Here is a 21,409-nt window from a genome sequence, read left to right as displayed (position 1 = left end):
TTTCCACTCCCATCAGCCCTTTTTTGGAATTGTGATCTCACGCTAATTTGCCATATCTATTAAAATCTGGCCCTATGTGTTAAACATAGGTATGTGACTTCTGTGTCACTTGTGCTATGGCTATCATCACAGAGAATTGGGGATGGGCTCTTTTGACTTGGGCTAGTAAGAAACTGCATAGTAACACCCTAGCAACCACTTAGAACACTTAAAGTCCCTGTAAAGGCAATTCTAAAAAAAAATTCTAAACACATTATAAATGTTAGAAATGTATTACTAAAACATATTACAAAGACTGTGAACTGTGAAGTACTGAATTGTGGAGTTAGACCGTTAAACAGTTTTTCACCATTGCTGTGTTCCTGATTTTTTGGGCGGGGCTAAAACGGGGGCTCGATGACGCACTGAAGCCCCTGAGCTCCTGGACACGCCCCTACTTGATGACGCATCGGAGCCCCTGACGCTGCCCCTCCCCTAACAATATAGCACATTCATTCACATCAGTTTGCAGATCGCGAGTTACTACAGCTTACAGTTTGCTAGCTAGCTATGCCTTCCTCACGGAAATGCGTACTACCTGGATGCGATCACGTACAAAACAGATCGGTGTCCTTATTTAAATTTCCGAAAAACGATCACATCAAGAAGAGGTGGATTCATTTTGTGAAGAGCCACCTTGATGGAGAGCTTAGGATCACCGCCAAAATCCGCCTCTGTAGTGATCATTTTACACAGGATAGTTTTATAAACTTTCGTCGGAGACAAATGGGATTCACTGATAATCCGCTGTTACTGGTGAATGGGGCCGAACCGATTATCTCCCGCCTCGGCCTTCATCCTCCCGTCGCGCCGACAACTGGTGCCATCGTCGGCTGGCTTTCGTCAGCTTTCCCGCGAGTGGGCGTGGTTTCAGCGCAGCCAGCGGACACGCCCCCAGCGTTTGAGAGCAGAGACTACTGCTCATTTTTGCAAGATTTTGATAGCTTATTTTATGTACTTGCCGGCTTTTTTTTGTCATTCAAATTTGGCTGGGTGGCTAAAAACACCTTTTTCTGTGGTGTGACAAACTCAGAAAACATACTTAATTTTGACTTTACAGGGACTTTAAGCAACCATTCATAAAACATCTTAGCAATGGATTAAGAAATACTATAAATTGACATAGGAAAAACATTGGAACAATGTGCCTCTACCAACATTTTTGCAATACTTTACAAAAAATATACATAATTTCTCTTAAAATGAACACTAGTGGAGGTAAAACACTAACAACTTATAGTCCTTTTTTACAAAAAAATATAATTACAGGGGCAGGTTTTATTAATAAGGATTTATTTTGTGTGATTCCTTGCACAGTACTACTGTATGTTATGACCTTAAAACACTTGTGTTATAGTGCATGATTAGTAAACTAATACATTTTGACATTTGCTACACCTAAGCAGCAACATATGGCTTTTCTGATATAGTAAACTTGGTCGGTTGCTCACATGGTACATAAAAATTTGTAAAAAAGTTGAATGTTGTTAGAGGGAGTAGGTTCTTTTAACCTAATGCCAGAATACAATAGCTTAACAACCACTCAGAAACACATCTAGATCATCCTAGAAAATGTGCAGTAATGCCCTGGCGAGCATCCACAACACCTCAGCAGCTTCATAGCAATGCGCAAAAAATAGACATAAACATCTAGTTGTTGTTTAGCTTTGTGAGCTTTCAGTCTCTTAATATCTTCATAATCAGATCTCTTACTACGGTATTTTGCTGGCACAGGACCAGCACAATATGTTGGAGGCAAGAATCAGCCAGCAGTTACAAACAAGCATCTCAGCTGGAAAGTGTCCAGTGTGCAAATAAATGAAATTTGGGTGGACAGCTTGGCTAATGCAATTAAAGCGGAGAGGCCACCTCAGTGTCCGAGAACTAGCATCTGGGTACTCATTAGGAGACCGGTGCCAGATCCACACAGCTATAGATCCCCTGCCTCTCTCTCTCTATGCTGACCGTACCCTCCCACTGACTGTACAAGTGAATAGACATCAGGCGAGTGTAGCAACCGGCTTACGGCTCCAATCTGCTCCACATAATCCCCAGGTCCCAAAAATATTGATTTCAGTTGGTTATATAACCACATTTGAAAGAATCCATTCCTACCAACATTAGTTCCTGTTTAGGTTCTCTCTGGATCCTTAGCAGGGGCTTAAAGTACTTGAGTAATTGTACTTTGATACTAGCCTATACTTTGTATAGAGTAAATGGAATGCTAATTCAAATGCATTTGCAAAAAAAAAAGCCCTTTTTTACTATCAGAATTATTTTAAAATTTTAACAATTTCAGGTTACAAGTATCAGTTTATAATTTGGATTAATATTTAAAATTGTCCTAGAGCCTTACATAGTCAGGGCATTGAAAATTGCCAAGGCATAGTTCACCCCCCAAAATTTATTCTCTCATAATTTAATATCTTTTTAGGGGCAGTATGTTTTATTATTATTATTAATATTATTATTTCTATTCAATAATTAAAATTAAATAGTTAAATAATTAAAATAAATAATTACATAATAATTTAAATTAAATAATTTTAAAGAGATTTATGTAATAAAGATAAACTTTTTTTTTTTAAATAACTTGAATTTATTGTAATCTAATCCATGTGGATTATGTATTAGTTTCAGTTCATATGGATTTATTTTATGATCTCTTTGAACTTTTTGACATATCAGAGTTTTGGTATAATGGACTTTCAATGGAGGGACATAAATCTTAGATTTCATTACAAATTGCTTTGTGTTTCAAAGATGAACAATAGTTTCTAATAGGTTTGGAACAACATGAGGGTGATTCATTTTTGGGTAAACTTGATTGAAGGTGATGTACAGGTGGAAGATTGAACATTTAAATTTGTAAAGTTTACAAATGTCCGTTTTTAGTTTAAAATACTTGAAAATAATTAAATGTGGGATCTTTTTTTTATGACCTTAAGTACATATTTTTCTAAAAAAAGAAATCTACAATTTTGACATAGTACCAATACTTTCAAGTCTCTAATCTTTAGCCTGTGATTGGAATTTATAATACTTTGGTTTATTTAATCATTAAACTTTAATAAAAATGACCTGACAGACGGATCTATATTAATGAGGATCCCTGGCTCACAGGTTGATGGGCAATTTTTTTTTTTAAGTTGTATAGGGTCAAAATATGTTGTTGACTTTTATTTAACACAGTATCAAGAACAAGATAATCCAGGATTATGTTAACCCAAGGTTAAAAATCTCTGTTTTTGAGAAGAAGAGGTTTTGAGAGCACAATTAGTTTCAAATTCATGCAGAATCATCTTATATTTATCATAAAATACATTTTTAGTTGAGATTTTAAGAAATCCTCCACTGATAAGTCACTCCGTCTCTATTAATAAAGTCAACCTCATTCTATTGCAGCACTAAATCCTTGGAATGAGATGCTACAGGGATTTCCATCTCATTAACTCCCAACTGGACTATTTAGCATTGTTTGATTAAGCATTTGCATGGGATTAGAGGCATTGCATTGTAAGGTGATTGACAGAGGAATTGTCCATGAGTGAGAGCTAATTCAGAAAATGCAGCTTACAACAAAAAAAAAGGGATTTTGTGAAGGTCACTACTAGCACAAATCCTAGAATAACATAAACATCTGACAACTGACTATAGCATTAGCTTATAGCTAAAACCGCCACCAGTGAAGTTTGTTTAGTGCTATTCTCCCCTGGTGAAAAAGAATTGTTCTGATTGTGCACTTGTAGTGTTCTTCAAACCTTTAAGCATATTTTTAAAAAGACTGTACATTCAGATTATATAATATTAATGACATAAAAGGCCACTTACTATAAGTATACTTAAAGAGAGTACATTTTCATGACTGTTTCTTAAAACAATAGTTTTACATTAAAAGTTTTACTTTACATTTAAATCATTGTTTTAATAATCTTTTGTCATGTTTAAGTACACTTATTTTGATGTGCTGACTAACATACTAAAGCACAAGTACTTGATTATAATTTTAACTGTAGTGTGTTATTCAATATTGCATTTAAAGTTAATATATTTTAAATGTGCTAAATTACATTACAAATGTACAAATATCTTTAAAAGGTACACGGTGTAACCTTTTTTTGTTCAAAATTTACAAAATGTATATTAAGCTACATGAATCCATCTTCCAAACCGTGCTTTATATTATATTAAACTATTAAACTAACGACTATATAAGACCGAGCGGAACGCTCATATACATAAACAAGTACCTCCAGCTATAATGTTCTTCCACAAGATGTGTAGTTTTAACAGTTATTAACTGCTAGAGCAACAAAAGTTACACAGTGTACATTTAAAGACTCCCTGTGGTGAAAATCAAGTTTTTAATGTTGTTTATATGTCTATGTGATGTTTTTAATATGCTTTAAGAAAAAAAAACATGTACAAATTTATCAGTCAACACCATTGCTGAGTATTTTCTCCTTCATCATTTCTTGGATAGTTCACCCAAAACTTTGAACTCTATCATTATATACTCATGCTCATGTCATGCCGACTTTCATTCAAATTCTGAATGGATTATATATAGCCTAGAAAGCATGCAAAGAGCACTCCCTTTATAATCACTAAAAAGCTGTCACTCATGTAAGTTCCATTATAATCAATGAAGCTGTCTACACTGCACAATCAATCTCTTATTTACATTGTGTCTACACTTTGTGAATGAGAGGATTCACAAGCGTACAAAACACAGCGCTGAACAAAAACTCAGGCGTTCTGACCAATGAGTGGAATCTGACTACATTAAACACCCCTGATTGACCACTGCGTTCAAGAGATCAACACACATGTCTGTGATTGGCTACATTGCTCACCGCTTTAAAAACACGTAGTAAATAGAAACATTTGACTTTTTCCAGAGAGTAAACGCAAACGCACTGGAGTGTTTACCACATCTGTTTTCGTCAATATGATATTTATCAACTGAGGATGCTCTTGCTTTTTTAAACCAATATTTCCACTTGCCATTGTGTAGCGTTTACAGTTGAGCTTGTGTGAGTGAATGGAGGCGGGGACTGATTTGCATATTCATGGTTTCGCGTATACTAAATGAAGCAAGGGTGTAGAGTTACATTCAAGTTATTATAAGGCATAAATAAATTATTTTCAAAAGAAAAAAGGTTTAAATATGACATTTTGATTATCAAAGCTGAGTTTTAAGGGATACAATTATTGAGTGCAGGGGGACTTTAAATACATGATATACATGTTCAACAGAAATTACATTAAAGTATATTTTAATTCACCATCAATGCTTGTCAGTGCATTCGGCAGTACACTTAAACAATTTCATTAATTATAAACAATATAATACTAGACAGTAGAATTCATTATGAAATATAAAGATGTACTTAAAGTCGCCATGAACCAGAAGTTACAAACGACTTTTCTCCAGTGTTGTGACGTATTTCCAAGTGAAACGGAATATTGAATAGAGGGCAGGGTTTTACTTTAGCGCTCCTCCTCTCCATCTCTCGCTCATATCAGACTAATGGTTTGAGGGGAGTTGCCACGCCCTCGCGCCATAGCACATGACAGGAAGAGAAGAGAAGTCGTTTCGAGGGGGGAGGGAAGGATAACATATTTGATTGAAGAATATAAGGGCAAATTAATTTTTCAAAATTAATGAAGTGCACAGATAAATCATTTGTAATAAACACTACAATATTACATATAAAAATACGAACTGTACAATTTGATTTCATGGCGACTTTAAGCCCTATTTAAGTGGCTGAAAAAATCACTCTAAAGTTCAGGGGTGCGTTCTCCGAAACTACCTTAACGCTACGTCGTTCTTAAGTTGTACCTTAAGAAGTACCTTTTCGTTAATACGTGGTTTCCGAAACCTTCTTAGTTAAGTATACCTTCTGTAAGTCATACGTTCGTAAGGTTGGTCTGGACCACTCTTAGCTTTACCTTATCACTGTTGCAGGTCTATATGAATATAATTCAGAAGTTTTAATACACCCAGACAGTGTTCAGTTAGGCTAATTCAATTGTTTTCATGCAAAGAATAAAATTGTCATTACAATGATTGTTGTTAGAATTTTAATTATATTATTATATAATACAATTTTATAAATTTATTTTAATTAAAGAGCGCTTTTAAAGGCCAGTGAAAGCATAGGCTAGCCTACTGTTAAGTCCTATTCGGACGCTAATATTGTTTCTCATGGGCTCGTATGGTATTTTAAACATTTACAGGGGTAAGTCGGTTATTTTAGTGCCGTCCGAATCCATAATATCAGTGTTTTTTCTCACCCAACCTGTGTAAAAATCCCTGTCCAAATTAGTACCTACTGTTTTTTGACAAACAGGTCATGTGGTAATTTAATTGCCGTCTGAATCCACATCTCCGAGTTTACAAAAAGAGATTCAAAATCCACTGTTTAAATCCTTTTTGATCACTGCCGAGCACCGTACGTGACGTACACTTTTATTTACTGAAATGCTGGAAAGTATTTACAAGAACAATATTTCATCGCAGCTCCACCTCAGCGAACAAAAATGGGAAAGAGAAGAAAGCACATAAAAAATTAAAATGGTTATTATGGCAGCAATATATAATAGCCTATAATTTTAAAATATGTAGGCAAGTATAGGCTAGTATAGATTGGATTATTTTTTTAAAATATCCCATGAGTCCTAATAAATGCAATTTAAACTATTTCTGAAGTGATTATTTTATAAAGAACACCACTTTCTAGCTTAACGCAGTGAAACAGCCCCTGCACGAGAGAATAATTGATTCTCGAGCCATCGATTTCAACCAATTCAGCACCATCGCCACGGACAGCGCCGGGTAACGTCGCACGTAAGAAGGTATATCTTAAGCAGCTTCCTAAGGTACGGTTCGGGGAACACACCTAGAAATGGTATACCTTCAGTTAAGGTGTACCTTTTAAGTCTTCGTAGCGCGCTAAGAGACAACGTTATCGGAGAACGCAGCCCAGCTCATTGCTTTTCATATAAACTTACTTAAACTATAATATTTAATACTATACTTACTACTATAATATATACTATGAATTGCAATTAACATGCAATGAAGTGTTTAAAACATTGTGTTCAGTAAATTATTTAAGCAATTTCTATTGTAAATTAAAATTGTGTTATTTTAGTAATTAGTACTTTTTTACTAGTACTATACTCCAGTATATTCTGGCCAAGAACCACCCAAGAGCCGTATGACCACCATGTAACCATAAACCAGTTTAGGGGCACATAAATCAGTCTTATATTATATAAAGTCTGAGATTAAAGTGGAATATACAGATGAAGTCAAATATATCTCATTTACTTGCTACTAAAGGCCCAATTATTCATGTTAAAGTCAAAGCAGCTCATCACAACTGTGGTGATGCGCGCTGTTTCTCAGGTGGATGTATAAAAACTTGCGCACTCTGACTTCTGGAAATTGCAAAAAGCCAGCCAATCAGATATGAGCTTGCAGTTTTAAGAAAGTTCTTGCTATTTTTGTGTACAGTATGGTCTATAAACTGTCCATGGGCGAGTCGGGCTGAGACTAGTTCAGAATCCACAAAGCCTTAACTTTCACATCCTGTTCTGGGAAAAATGAGATGAAATGGCCTGCTGAAAGAATAAACTCTAGTACACTCCTTTTGAAAGCTATAACAGACCGGCAGATGGGACTCCTTCCCGTCATAAACCTCCATCACTATTAACGGCTCAAACTCAACCAATATTCATTACGTTAATAATATCACATTGTGACTGGGAGGTACACAGGGCAAAACAACTGCATCCACCAGTTATGGCATCATTATGAAACACGTATGGGTGATGATACAGCCTGATTTCTATCAGGGGTGCTTGATCCACAGACTAGCACACTACAGCACCATGTGTCTATGTGTCTAGATAATAGTACTAATAATGTACATATTATGAACTAATAATGTGTAGTTACCTCTCAAACCTTTTTGTCAAGGATTCCCAACCTTATTTTTATCAGCCAAACCCCTTTGACCTCTGAGTACCTCTGAGATTTTAAGTTAATATTTCAATAATTTGACCAAAAAAAATTGCATGTTTATGGTTGTCTGATGTTGGTCAATGGTCACATGATATGCACATCAACAAAGAAAATATTTAATAATTTTAGTGTTTTATTTTGTTTTTATTTTAAAATTATTTATTTATTTTCAGGAGTGTACAATACTTGAGTAACTACTTGATTACTATAATTAAGTATTATTTTGGGGGAACTGTACTATACTCAAGTGCAATTTAATCAGAATATTTGGACTTTTTACTAGGTTTTACTTAATTTTTTTACATAAAAATCATTTAGTCAATGTAATTGTCATCTACATTGTGAATTACAGTAAAATCAGCAAGTTATGAGAATTGATATAAAAAAAATCACCATATCGGTATCGGCGGATATATGTTCATTTTTAACGTTATCGTTAGCGGTCCGATAAGAAAATTTGGCCGATATATTAAAGCCGATAAATAATAGATTATTTCCTTCAGCTGAGACACTTCAGATGCACACTGTTCGTCATGATGGTTTTGAATTGCTTGAAATATGATTGGAATCACTTTGAAAAGGATATAGGCTACATAAAATTATAATGAGAACATTATAATTGTTTGACTGAGACATGGCTTTTAATGGTGAGACTTTTGTTTTTGTAATCAGGTTCTCAAACATTATATAAAAATATGGATGCAAAATGCCACAAAATGAAACAATTTAAAAGACATTTCATTATTGTCGCAGACAGAAGGAATGAACTCACATCACTAAAAGTGGACTAGAAGTCCATATTGTGTTTTAATTCTATATCACTTATAAAGCCTACAGTCCACATCAATCCATTTTGAGCAATTTAGTTTGTCAGACTTTCAAATGTAAATGTACAGGTTGTTACCTCGTTCTTTGTTGTTCTATGTAAACATACACAAGATGGATGTTTTTGACCTATATGCACTATTGCGTTATACACTTTGTTTTTACCCCTAAACCAAATCTATCAGTGTCTGTCTGACAGAATATATTATGCAATTCATTCACACCGCATGGAGAAAATAATTTGAAATGCTTAAAAAAGAAACTCCTCACTCATTTTTATTTTTTCTAGGTTACTTCTATTTTTAATTAGTACAATTTAAAGTAACTTTTTTTTTTTTACTTTCGCTCAATTATGGTTTTGGCTAGATATTTATTTTTCATTTTAAATTTTTAAATTGTATTTTTTTATTACTTTTTACACCTGCTTTATGTTATGACATTAGCCAATCATTGGGCGTTAAGTCTAAAGAGGCACAGTTTCTCACTAACATTATAAGTGAACCTCAAGGAACATAATTAAAAAGTTAAAACATACAGTATTGATATAAACATTAAAAAAATACATTATAAAAAAAAAAATTAACAATTAAAAAAGGCATGTGATAATTTTTTTATTTATAAAATGGATAGTGCCCATGTTCAATACATCATTCCAGTCAGTCTAAAATACACCACATAACCAGGACTATATTACAATAGCAAAACCACCGAAACCTTATTGCTTAAGTAGGACTCAATTTTCAATTTTATCCACTAAATTGAGTTGCATCATGGCCTACAGGTGAATTTCAAACAAGTCCCAAGCAAAAGGTTTGCAATCATAAAATATAGGCTATTGTTTACTAATTTAATCTTGATCTAACGGTAGTACTCGTAGTGTATAACTGTAAATAATGTTTTGGATGAATGTGGCTCTCTTACTGTAACCACATCCATCACATGAATTCTTAACAGTTGCTTTCCTGTGCACTTAATGCACAGCTGAGTCAGTGTGGAAGTGTATGTTACACAAGCTGCTCCTGTTTCTGTTTTCTACTTTCCAAGCATTATATAATCACAGCAGAGACTGAGAGAGAGAGTGAGTGTGAGTGTGAGAGGGAGGAAGAGTAGCTCTCTAGGGAGTGTGGTAGGCTTCATTATTCAGCTCGCTCTGCCTTCTTTAGGATCTGGGCGGTTTGCATCTGGCCCCATTTACAAAAGTCCAGCATCTATGCCCATGGCCAATTGTGAGCTGATAATGCTAATGTATGAACTACTTTAAACCTCTATTCATGGCATTCTTTTCTTGAGATCCAGCTTAGATCTTAGTCCAAAGCACAAATATTACTAGGAATAGTTCACCCTCATGTCATTCCAGACGTATGTCGTTTCTTTATTCTGTCGCACACAAAATAAGATATTTATCTCAGTGTTTTTTGTCTAAAAAATGAATGCAAGTCAATGGGTTGCAATGCAATGCATCCCTGTCCGAAAACTTAGCCCTAATCCTATTCCTACTCCTAAACCTAACCGTACTCATAACTTATCCCTAAAATCAGAGGGAAATGATGTAGAAGAACCTACCCTGGTTGTAAGCCTAAACTTGACATTAACTGTAAACTTGTTCCTCAAATATGGATATTCCCTCCAAGAATATGTTGTACTTAATCACATTCACCGTTGCAATGCAGTGTTGTTAAACTAAAACTTAAACTATTAAAAGGAGTTTTTGGTAATTGAAAAAAAAAAAGAAACGTGAAAATCAGAAATGCTGCTAATTTCATCTATTTCAGCTAATTGAAATAAGTTGAAGAAACTTAAATTTCTAAAACAAAAAGTGAAAAAATAAATAATACAAGGCGCTATATAGAAATATAAATAAAAAAACTAATACAAATGATAAAGTACATAGTCAAGTCAAGTCACCTTCATTTATATAGCGCTTTTTACAATATGAATTGTTTCAAAGCAGCTTTACAGTGATAATAGGAAATTACAGTAACAGAGATTGTTTTGGCTTTACAGCAGCACTAGGATACAGTTATTGTCCAGCTAAAAATTTTATTGATTGATTCACTTCTGTTGCGAAGATCATTAGTTATTAACTTAGGGGCCGCTAACATGACACCATTCTAACAGAAAACCCTCAACGCGCTCCAGCCGCCCATCCACCCATCCGCACAAAACGGTGCCTGGTGGCTTGAGAACGCACTCCCGGAAATAAGTTCCAAGGTGCAAATGATTATCAGTTATCTCTGCGCAAACCTCTGCGCAGTGTCCAGGCGCAGGTCCTTCATCAGATTTGGATACAGCCTGGATCTGGCGGACTGGGCTAAACCACGGGATAAACAGAGAGACTAATATTAGCGTAGACGCCATCCTTCTTATGATGTAACAAGTACATCAGGATTTATGGGAAGTGTTCCCGGTTCCGGCTGACCTAAACTATGCAGCCTAACATTAAATTATAGAAGTCTATAATGTGTTATGTGTATAATACACATAGGCCAAAGATGTGTGTTTTTAGTCTAGATTTGAACTGACAGAGTGTGTCTGCTTCCCGGACAATGTTAGGAAGACTGTTCCAAAGTTTTGGTGCTAAATAGGAAAAGGATCTACCGCCAGCAGTCGATTTTGATATGCTAGGTATTATCAGCTGGCCGGAATTTTGAGATCGCAATAGACGTGAAGGACTATAATGCGTTAAGAGCTCGCTCAAGTACTGGGAGAGCTAAACCGTTTAGTGCTTTGTAAGTAATCAGCAATATTTTAAAATGTATACTATGTTTAATAGGGAGCCAATGCAGTGGTGACAGAACCGGGCTAATATGGTCATACTTCCTGGTTCTGGTAAGAACTCTAGCTGCTGCGTTTTGGACCAGCTGTAGTTTGTTTATTAAGCGTGCAGGGCAACCACCCATTAGAGCATTACAATAATCTAGCATTGATGTCATGAACGCATTAACTAATTGTTCCGTATTTGTCATTGAGAGCCGACGTAATTAAGATATATTTTTAAGATGGAAAAATGCAGTTTTACAGATACTAGACACGTGACTTTCAAATAAAAGATTAGTATCAAAGAGCACACCCAGGTTCCTAACCGATGACAAATACATAACAGAGCAGCCGTCAAGTGTTAGACAGTATTCTAGGATATTACGTGAGGACGTTTTTTGTCCAATAATTAGAATCTCTGTTTTTAGTAGTAGGAAATTACTATTCTATTACTATTATACTATCATAAAGTTTTTTTATATCAGCTATGCATTCCGTTAATTTTGTGAATTGGTAAGGGGTATTTCGTCAGGGCGTGAAGAAATATAGAGCTGAGTATCATCAGCATGACAGTGAAAACTAATGCCATGCTTCCTAATGATATCTCCTAAAGGTAGCATGTACAGAGTGAACAGCAACGGTCCAAGTACTGAGCCTTGTGGTACGCCATACTGAACTTTTGATCGAGAAGACATTTCTTAATTTATAGCTACAAACTGATAACGGTCAGATGAGTATGATTTAAACCATGCTAATGCAATTCCACTAATGCCAACATAATTTCTGAGTCTATTTAAAAGAATGTTGTGGTCGATAGTATCAAATGCAGCTCATTCCAACTCATCACAAATGATTTGCTCTTACCATCCGATCGTGGTTGTATCTAGTGCTGCTGCAGCACTAGATACAACCACGATCGGATGGTAAGAGCAAATCATTTGTGATGAGTTGGAATGAGCTGTCTCAGTACTATGGTACGGTCTAAATCCTGACTGAAAATCCTTGCAGATATAATTTCTTTCTAGAAAGGAACATAGTTGTAAATATACTGCCTTTTCTAGTATCTTTGACAGAAAAGGTAGATTCAAGATCGGCCTGTAATTGACTAATTCTGTAGGATCAAGTTGCGTTTTTTTAACAAGCGGTTTAATCATAGCCAGCTTAAAAGTTTTTGATACGTATCCTAATGACAAAGATGAATTAATGATATTAAGAAGAGGATCTATGACCTCTAGAAGCATCTCTTTCAATAGCTTAGTCGGTATAGGGTCTAATTATAGCCGATTTAACAAGTTTTGTAAATTCTTCCTCTCCTATAGCAATGAATGAATCAAATTTTTCCTCAAGGAGACTACAATGCACTGCCTGATGCAATACTGTAGTAGACAATTGCATAGTTATAATTGTCTCCCTGATATTATCAATCTTGTAAGTAAAGAAGTTCATAAAGCCATTACTGCTGTGCTAAAACATTTGGGCTTGAAGCTTTATTTATTTAGTATAGCCACTGTTTCAAATAAATACCTAGGGTTTTGTTTATTTTCTTCTAATAGGGTTGAAAAATAAGCAGATCTAGCAGCTTTTAAGGCCTCTCTGAATACAATCGTGATCTCTTTCCATGAAATGCGAAATACCTCTAGTTTTGTTTTCTTCCAGTTGCGCTCCATTTTTCTGGCTGCTCTCTTAAGGGCCTGAGTGTGCTCATTGTACCACGTCGTTGGACTATTTCCCAATGGAGCAACTGTGTCTAAAGTGCTGTAAAAGAGAAAGTTAAAGGTTTCTGTCGCAATGTCGAGTTCTTCTAAGCTATCTGGGATGCTGATATGATGAAACTGATCAGGAAGATTATTAATAAAGAAATCTTTAGTGGCAGAAGTGATAGGTCTAACATATTTGTAACAAGAAGTTGGCTTTGCAGCCTTGGCTAAAAGAAGTATACACGAGACTAGATAATGATCTGAGATGTCATCGCTCTGCTGTAGAATTTCAACGGCATCAACATTGATTCCATGTGATAATATTAGATCTAGAGTATGATTACGACAATGAGTAGGTCCTGACACGTTTTGTCTAACTCCAATAGAGTTCAGAATGTCTTTAAATGCCAATCCCAATGCATCTTTTTCGTTATCTACATGTATATTAAAACCACTAACAATTAGGACTTTATCTGCAGCCAGTACTAACTCTGAGAGAAAGTCAGCTAATTCTTTGATAAAGTCTGTATGGTGCCCTGGTGGCCTGTATACAGTAGCCAGCACAAATCTCAAACGTGATTTATCATTTACACTAGATAGTGTTACATTAAACACCAACACTTCAAAAGAATTATATTTGAAACTAGACTTCTTAGTAATTCTGAAGTAACCCTTTTCTTTTTAAACGAGATTCATGTTTATAACAGTAAATGTTTATATATAAATGTATAACATGTTTATAACTCATTTAAAGTAATGCAATCGTTTGGTTTTAGCCAGGTTTCTGTCAAACACAGCACATCTAGATTATAATCTGTAATCATATCATTAGCAATAAGTGCTTTTGAAGTAAGGGATCGAATATTCAGCAACCCGAGCTTTATCATTTGTTCATCTGTATTATATCTGTTTTTTTATTTGTTGAACATCATTACCTTTAAATGGGTTTGGGAGTTTTTTGTATTTCCTAATTCAGGGAACAGACACAGTCTCTATATGATGATAGCTAGGTGAAAGAGTCTCTATGTGATGGGATTTATCTGACCTCAGTGACGTGAGACAGCTAGCAGACGGTCGGTTTAGCCAGTCTGTCTGCTTCCTGCCCTGAGCCCCAGATTGTCATGTTTGAGCTCTAAAACTATGTGCCATATTACTAGAGAGAAGGGCAGCACCATCCCAGGAGGGATGAATACCATCTCTTTTCAACAGGTCAGGTCTGCCCAAAAAACTTTTCCAATTGTCTATGAATTCTATATTATTTTGCGGACACCACTTAGACAGCCAGTCTTCAACGTTTTTTAGCCACTCTTTAACGTTAATTTTAGTGATCTCCGACTGGCGAAGTCGAACATCATTAGTGCCGACGTGAATAATAATCTTAGAGAATTTACGATTAGCATTAGCTAGCAATTTTAAATTTGCTTTGATGTCAGGCGCTCTGGCTCCCGGCAAACATGTGACTATTGGCACTTTTCCACTGCATGGTACGGCTCGGTTCGGCTCGGTACGGTTCGACTCGGCGCGGAACGGTTCGGCTCGCTTCGCTTTTCCACTGCGTGGTACGACTCGACTCGGTACGGCACGGTTCGGTTCACTTTAGCTCGGTTGCTTTTCCACTGCAGTTAGTACCGCTTCAAAGTGGGTGGGACTGATCGTTATAGTTGCCGTCTTTACTGCAAAGACATCATCATATTAAATGCGAATTTTTCATTCCGTGTTACCCCATCCGCTCCTCGGCAACCAACGAGAGGAAAGTACGCACCTCGTCCACTGACCACGATTCAGCCATTTCTTTTTTTGAAGTTTATACTATTTTAAAACAAGTAAAACAAGTACTTTTAAAACAAGTGCTACAGCGTTGGCTGTTGTCTACTGGCTATTTAAATCTAGCGGGTTTAGTGTCTCGTGTCGTAAATACAATGACGCTGGTAGTGATGTTTCTGTCTGACCAATCAGTAATCTGCAGTGTTTTCACGTCACATTTTAGTATCGGTACGGTACGCTTGGAACCTCAACAGAGGTGGTACCATTTAAAGCGAGCCGAAGCGAGCCGTACCGTACCATGCAGTGGAAATGCGACATAAGTGAGCCGTACCGAACTGAGCCGTACCATACCATGCAGTGGAAAAGCGCCAAAGCGTGCCGTACCGAACCGAGCCGTACCGTACCATGCAGTGGAAAAGCGCCATTAGGTGGCCGGTGCCTCTATTTTTACGTTTCGTGTAATAGAATCACCAATTACTAGGGCACATTCAACAGGATTCACAGTGGGTGTTTCACTGAGTGGGGAGAATTTATTTGTTATGGTAATCGTAACGGAAGAGCGGTGTTTTGTCCCGCGACTATAGCGTCTCACAGTCACCCAGTTGCCCTGCTGCACTGGCTCTACAGCTGGAACCGAACAATGTACAGAGTTCACTAAGCTAGTTGCATCCAAAGCAATATCTAAAGCCCTTGCACTCTTCCTATCCTCGATTAAAGTTTGGATGCGTGTCTCTAGTTCTGAAATCTTCTCCGTCAGCCTGACTATCTCCCTGCATTTACCACATGTAAATCTTTTAGTGCTGACAGAGAAGGCTATGCTACATGTGACACGAAGTGCAAGTGACAATAAGTAATGTTTGTTGACTGATCTTACTCACCACAGTTGTTTGATGGACTCGTAAAAGGCGCAAGTGAATAAATAAATAAATAAAGACGGAAGTTAACAGGCTAGCGAATTACTAGTGTGTTGTGCTATCGATAACGATTTAGATTGAAGCTAGTGATGTCAGGTTAATGTGTGGAGATGAGTAAGTTATATTTAGCAATATAAACAACAAGGAATGATAGTAAATAAAGATTCAAAACAGATAGTGGAGCGGCTAAGTGCTTATGTTTGGCAGAATCGTTTAGTTTATGATACAAGCGTGAAAATTGGCATGAGCAGTCTCCATGGGTCACTTGACAAGAAAATTGTCCGAGCCACTTGAAATTTCAAGATGGCGGCCATTTTTCAAGATGGCCGACACCTTAGTGGAGCAGTTAAGTGATATAGTGGTTTATTTGGTGATACAAGCATGACAATTGGCATGAGCAGTCTCTGTGGGTCACTTGACAATAAGCCACCTACAGCTACTTGAAATTTCAAGATGGCGGCCATTTTTCAAGATGGCCACCACCTTAGTGGAGCAATTAGGCTTAAGAAATCATTTAGTTGGTGATACAAGCATGAAAATTGCCATGAGCTGTCTCAAAGGGTCATTTGACAAGAAACCGCCCACAGCCACTTGAAATTTCAAGTGGCTCGGACAATTTTCTTGTCAAGTGACCCATGGAGACTGCTCATGCCAATTTTCACGCTTGTATCATAAACTGAACGATTATATCGCTCCACTAAGAAAGCTATACGGAGCATACAGATGCAAACCACTCAGCAGCAAGGCAGACGGAAGCAACCGATCAACATAGATAAATTACTATAACTTAAAAACTACAATTAAAATTATGTATGTATATGTGTATATATTTTTTTAAAGCTCTTTCAAAATACTAACTGTCATAGAATATAAATAATACAAAAATAATAATGGTTCAATGTTTTTGTTTTCGACCCCACTGACTTTCAATATAGACCAAAATACTAAACATTCTTTAAAAAAAAATGTCATGTTCCAAATTTTCTGTTTTAGCTGTTCTATATCTTTAAGGCAAACATCACTATTGCTTATATTGCTTATACAAGTGCAGAACTATTTATGCAAAATGAATGATAGTTTAAAATCAGACATACAGTTTTCACCTAGCAGTCAGAAAAAAAAAAAATCTTTATTTTTATTTTATTTTTATCAATTGCATGGATGGAGGGACCGCTATGTAGGGACCAGAATATCACAAAGATTTGGAGTGGGCCCTTTAGACCAGTAAGTAACCAACTATAATATTCTAGCAACGCTCTAACAACCATCCAGAACACCCGAACAACCGCACAGAAATTGCCAAAAACACACAAAATACCATAGCAATACACATACAAAAAGTCTAAAAAAGTACCATGGAACTACCATGTTACTAGCAATCCCTGGGAAACCGCTAGCATCTTGCCAGTGATTTTTTGCACAGGCAAGAACCACTCACATATTTTCCAGAAAATGTACAAATCTGGGATCATTTGTAATGTTGTGCCTCAGCGCTGTCCGGTGAGTAATCACATTAACAGATATATTACCCCCGTCAGCACAGATGCATGTGATTCTTTTCTTCCAAGATTAATTGCATTAACTGAATTTATCTTTAAGTGCCTGGAGATAAGCATCACTCTCAGCTGAGCGGATGGCAAAATCCATTTGTCTTGCTTCCGCAGGCTGTACCAGCTCCATATGCGGGTGTTGTGCTGTAATACGTTCATGCGCTGGGTTTCCGTTCCTCAAATTAGACACCTTGATTGCGAATGTTCAGCATCTGCCATAAAACCTCACAAAAGCTTTATAATTAGGCCTTATTAATTTTCACCAAATGTCATTTTTATGTTCTGAAAAACAAAGCAAAAGCTAAAAAAAATGTGTAGGATACATATTTTCATTCAGTGGAAGAATATTGTTTTACTATACAATTTGTCCAGTAAGGCACTCACAGTATTCATGCTCCTTTAAAGAAACTAAGTGTCCATTTCCATTTGGACTGTGGCCCAGGTCTCTCCAAGTGTCTAGAAAGTACAGACTGTAGCTCTCATCTTGGCTGATTTAGTAGTATGGTGTGTGGAGCAGCCATTGTTACATAGAGAAATACAATTTATGGGCATTCAGCAACAATTCATTTGCCAACCCGTCAAAGATCGATGAATGTTCCCCCTCCTACGCACTGCTGTGCCCAGTCCAGAGAGGCTGAAACACCACAATCTGATTATCCAAGACAATTTGGGCTCAGCACAAACAAATAATGTTATATTTCTGATATTTAAAAAATCTAAAAATTCTAAATACTATGGTATCCTATTCATAATGATATTGCTATTTAAACCTGTTCGCAATGCAAGATTTTACCATGATTTTTGGACAATATGCAAATATTATTGTTTTTTTTTTAGATGTGTCTTAGAAATAAAAACAATAATATTAGCATGGTGTCCAAAAATCATGGTCACTTTCATGTTGTTCCAAACCTGTAAGACTTTTGTTCATCTTCGGAACACAAATGAAGATCTTTTTGATGAAATCTGAGAGCTTTATGTCCCTCCGTTGGCAGCTACGCAACACTTCAAAAAGTTCATAAACAGATCGTAAAACTAATCCACATGAATTTAGCGGTTTAGTCCAAATTGTCTTAAGAGACTTGGTCGCTTTATATGATTACCAGATTGAATCTAGGCTTTTATTCACATTTAAAATGTAAACATTGATCAGCGAACATACACAGAAGCTCAACCGAACCTGTTTGACACGCGAGAACAAACCTCTTGCGGAAGCCTAAACGTGCTGCGTAACACAATAATGAACCTCATTGGTTCTCACGGGAAGCTCAAACATGCTGCGTAACACACGAAAATGAACCTCATTGGTTCTTTTTGAAGCACTGAAGTGGTAGTAGTGGGGACAGAAATTGCTCAGATTTCATTAAAAATATCTTCATTTGTGTTTCGAAGATAAACAAAAGTCTTATGGGTTTGGAACGACATGAGGGTGAGTAATTGAAGACAGAATTTTAATTTTTGGGTGAACAGTTGTTAAGGAAGTAAGTGGTTATGGGTTTGGAACGACATGAGGGTTTGTAATTAAAGACATAATTTTCATTTTTGGGTGAATAGTTGTTAAGGAAGTAAGTGGTTTCAATAGTTGTTAAGGAAGCATCTTGTCCTATGTTGCCTGCCAAATACAAAAGTACATGAAGTTCTGCTGATTTAATGATACCAAATGTTTCAGACTCAGTGTCTTGGAAACACTTTGTACTTAGAGGATGTCCTATCCTATTATATTTATTGCCTGGAGACAAATGAATAGGTGGCAATGTAAACACCACTCAGGTTTAGTCTAGACTAATGACTCCTGTCTTAGACTAGGCTAATGATTCGTTTTTTCTAATGATGTCACTTTTCCCATGAGTCTCAATGAAACATTTCAACGGACTGCTAATGTCTGCCTCGTGTACATGAATTCATGATGACGATCAATAAATGCCCTGCCTGAGAAAGAAGAGAATTTGTGTTAAATCCATATATCCTAAATATTCAGATCTCTACACAAATAAAGAGAAGAGTTAAAGTCTGACAATAAAACACATGATAGGCTATTTCTGCAGAATTAGATTCAGATTCAGGATTTTGCAATACAATTTTTAATGTAGCACTTCACATGAAAAAGGTACAAATTTGTGTCCCATTGTCCCAAATTTTTTAAAGCAGTAAAGTCGATTGTTTAAAAAACTTTTAGTGTTGAATACATTGGTCTGGCTCAATGCTGTTACCAAAATTATTTATATTTATTTATATCTTCTTTTTTTTTTAATACAAGGGGGAAAAAAGAAGACATTTCCAAACAGCTGACCACTACAAGTGACAGCAAACAGCAACATTTTGGTTAAAACCCTGGTTAACAAAAGACACAAAGCCCTAGTTTTTTTGAAGTGGACTGTAATCGTCAAGCTCGACACTAATAATTGACCAAAATTACTGCAAGAAAGATCAGCAAATAGGCCATTCACATTTAATTCAAGGAAGTGTATCTGTAAAGTAACATTATAGATGTATTAATGCCTATATTTCAAAATGATAGCTAAATTTAGGTCAAATTATATTTCCATGAACGCTACAATAAAAAGGCTACACAAATACCGCATTCTTTGAGTGACCTATTAGATAGATTAGATCATTGATTGCAACAAGAAATTTTACACACATTTTTAGTGTTGACTGCGTTTGTCAAGCTCAACTATTCAACATTGTTACCAAAATTACTATAGGCTATTCAACAACAACAAAAAACTAGTCTTATATTTATTAGAAATTTAAGTTCATAATAACTATAAACCAACATCTGCCGGCCGCGACACGCATATTATGGCAGCCTATATTTTGTTAGGGGTCCAAGAAATGAATATTGTCTTTGATAAGGGTTTGAGAAGCTGCTTATTTTCAAAGATGCACCACATCCACCCCCAAAACTCAATTGCACATTAGCCTACTGCTGCACTTCCACTTACCGTCCCAATTCAGACTCCAGCTCATAGAAGTCCGCCAGCGTCTCTTTCTTGGATCCATCGATCCAGTATTCAGGAGCGGCTCTAGAGGCGGGCATTGTCACTTTCAGCATCTCCAGCGCTTTAGTTCACTATCAGCGCAGCGCCGACCTGTACAGAAACAACAACGTCAAGAAATGGCGTGGTAAAAGCGGGCACACAATCTAGAGAGCCAAATTATATACATTATTTTCGAAAGAGTTTGCCATTACCTGTAATGTGTGTTGGTGAGGTGCACTGAGTGGCCGTGAATGTGTATCGTCAGTTGATCGCGGTTGTCATGTCGCTCTCTCTGAACGGGGCGCGCGCGGCTTCCACTGGGTCTTACTGTCGCCTATGTAGGGCGCTGAGGGTGTGTGTGTGTGTGTGTGTGTGTGTGTGAGCGAGATATTTACCTGGATTCAATGGACGTCACATATTACATAACACTACTCCGGTATATTTTTTGAAGTTAGATATCATTATGGCATTATGGTTATATTTAAACATATCGATTTCATCCAAGTTTTTTATTATTATTATTAACAAACGACACCTTTCTGTCTATATAATGAATAATTGGCAGATTTCAATAGGCTACATGCAGCTAGTTGGGTGAATCTAATTAAGTCTGCCATGAAAGGAAAAACCCAAATCTGACCTCTTATTTTATTTACAGATAAAAAAATAAATAAAAAAAAACCATTTATTTTCAACTGCGTTTTTGAAGCAACGTTTTCAGAAACTAAAAACATGAAAAGAGGGCGCTAAATATCCGCTCGCGAACAGATCGCTGAGGTAACCATAGCAACACTGGCTCTATTGATAAAGGGCAAATGCTTATTTAGTACTATAACAATAAAAA

At 36.4% G+C, this 21,409-nt stretch overlaps 1 protein-coding gene across 1 annotated transcript in view; it reads right to left on the bottom strand.

Moving 5' to 3' along the window:
• camk4 (calcium/calmodulin-dependent protein kinase IV) overlaps positions 1-20,874 on the bottom strand; it is a 55,698-nt gene extending 34,824 nt beyond the window's left edge. Inside the window, exons 1-2 of the mRNA XM_084412850.1 lie at positions 20,778-20,874; positions 20,530-20,676 (exon numbers count right to left, since the gene is read on the bottom strand). Coding sequence (XP_084268976.1) covers positions 20,530-20,639 — 110 coding nt within the window. The 5' untranslated portion in view covers positions 20,640-20,676; positions 20,778-20,874. The remainder of the gene's footprint in view (positions 1-20,529; positions 20,677-20,777) is intronic.
• Positions 20,875-21,409: the final 535 nt, after the last annotated feature.

Source organism: Rutilus rutilus (genome assembly GCF_951802725.1).
Source record: "Rutilus rutilus genome assembly, chromosome: 7".
NCBI classification, from domain to species: domain Eukaryota; kingdom Metazoa; phylum Chordata; class Actinopteri; order Cypriniformes; family Leuciscidae; genus Rutilus; species Rutilus rutilus.
The sequence above is the reverse complement of the archived record's forward strand: the minus strand, read 5'-3'. Positions and strand labels throughout refer to the sequence as shown.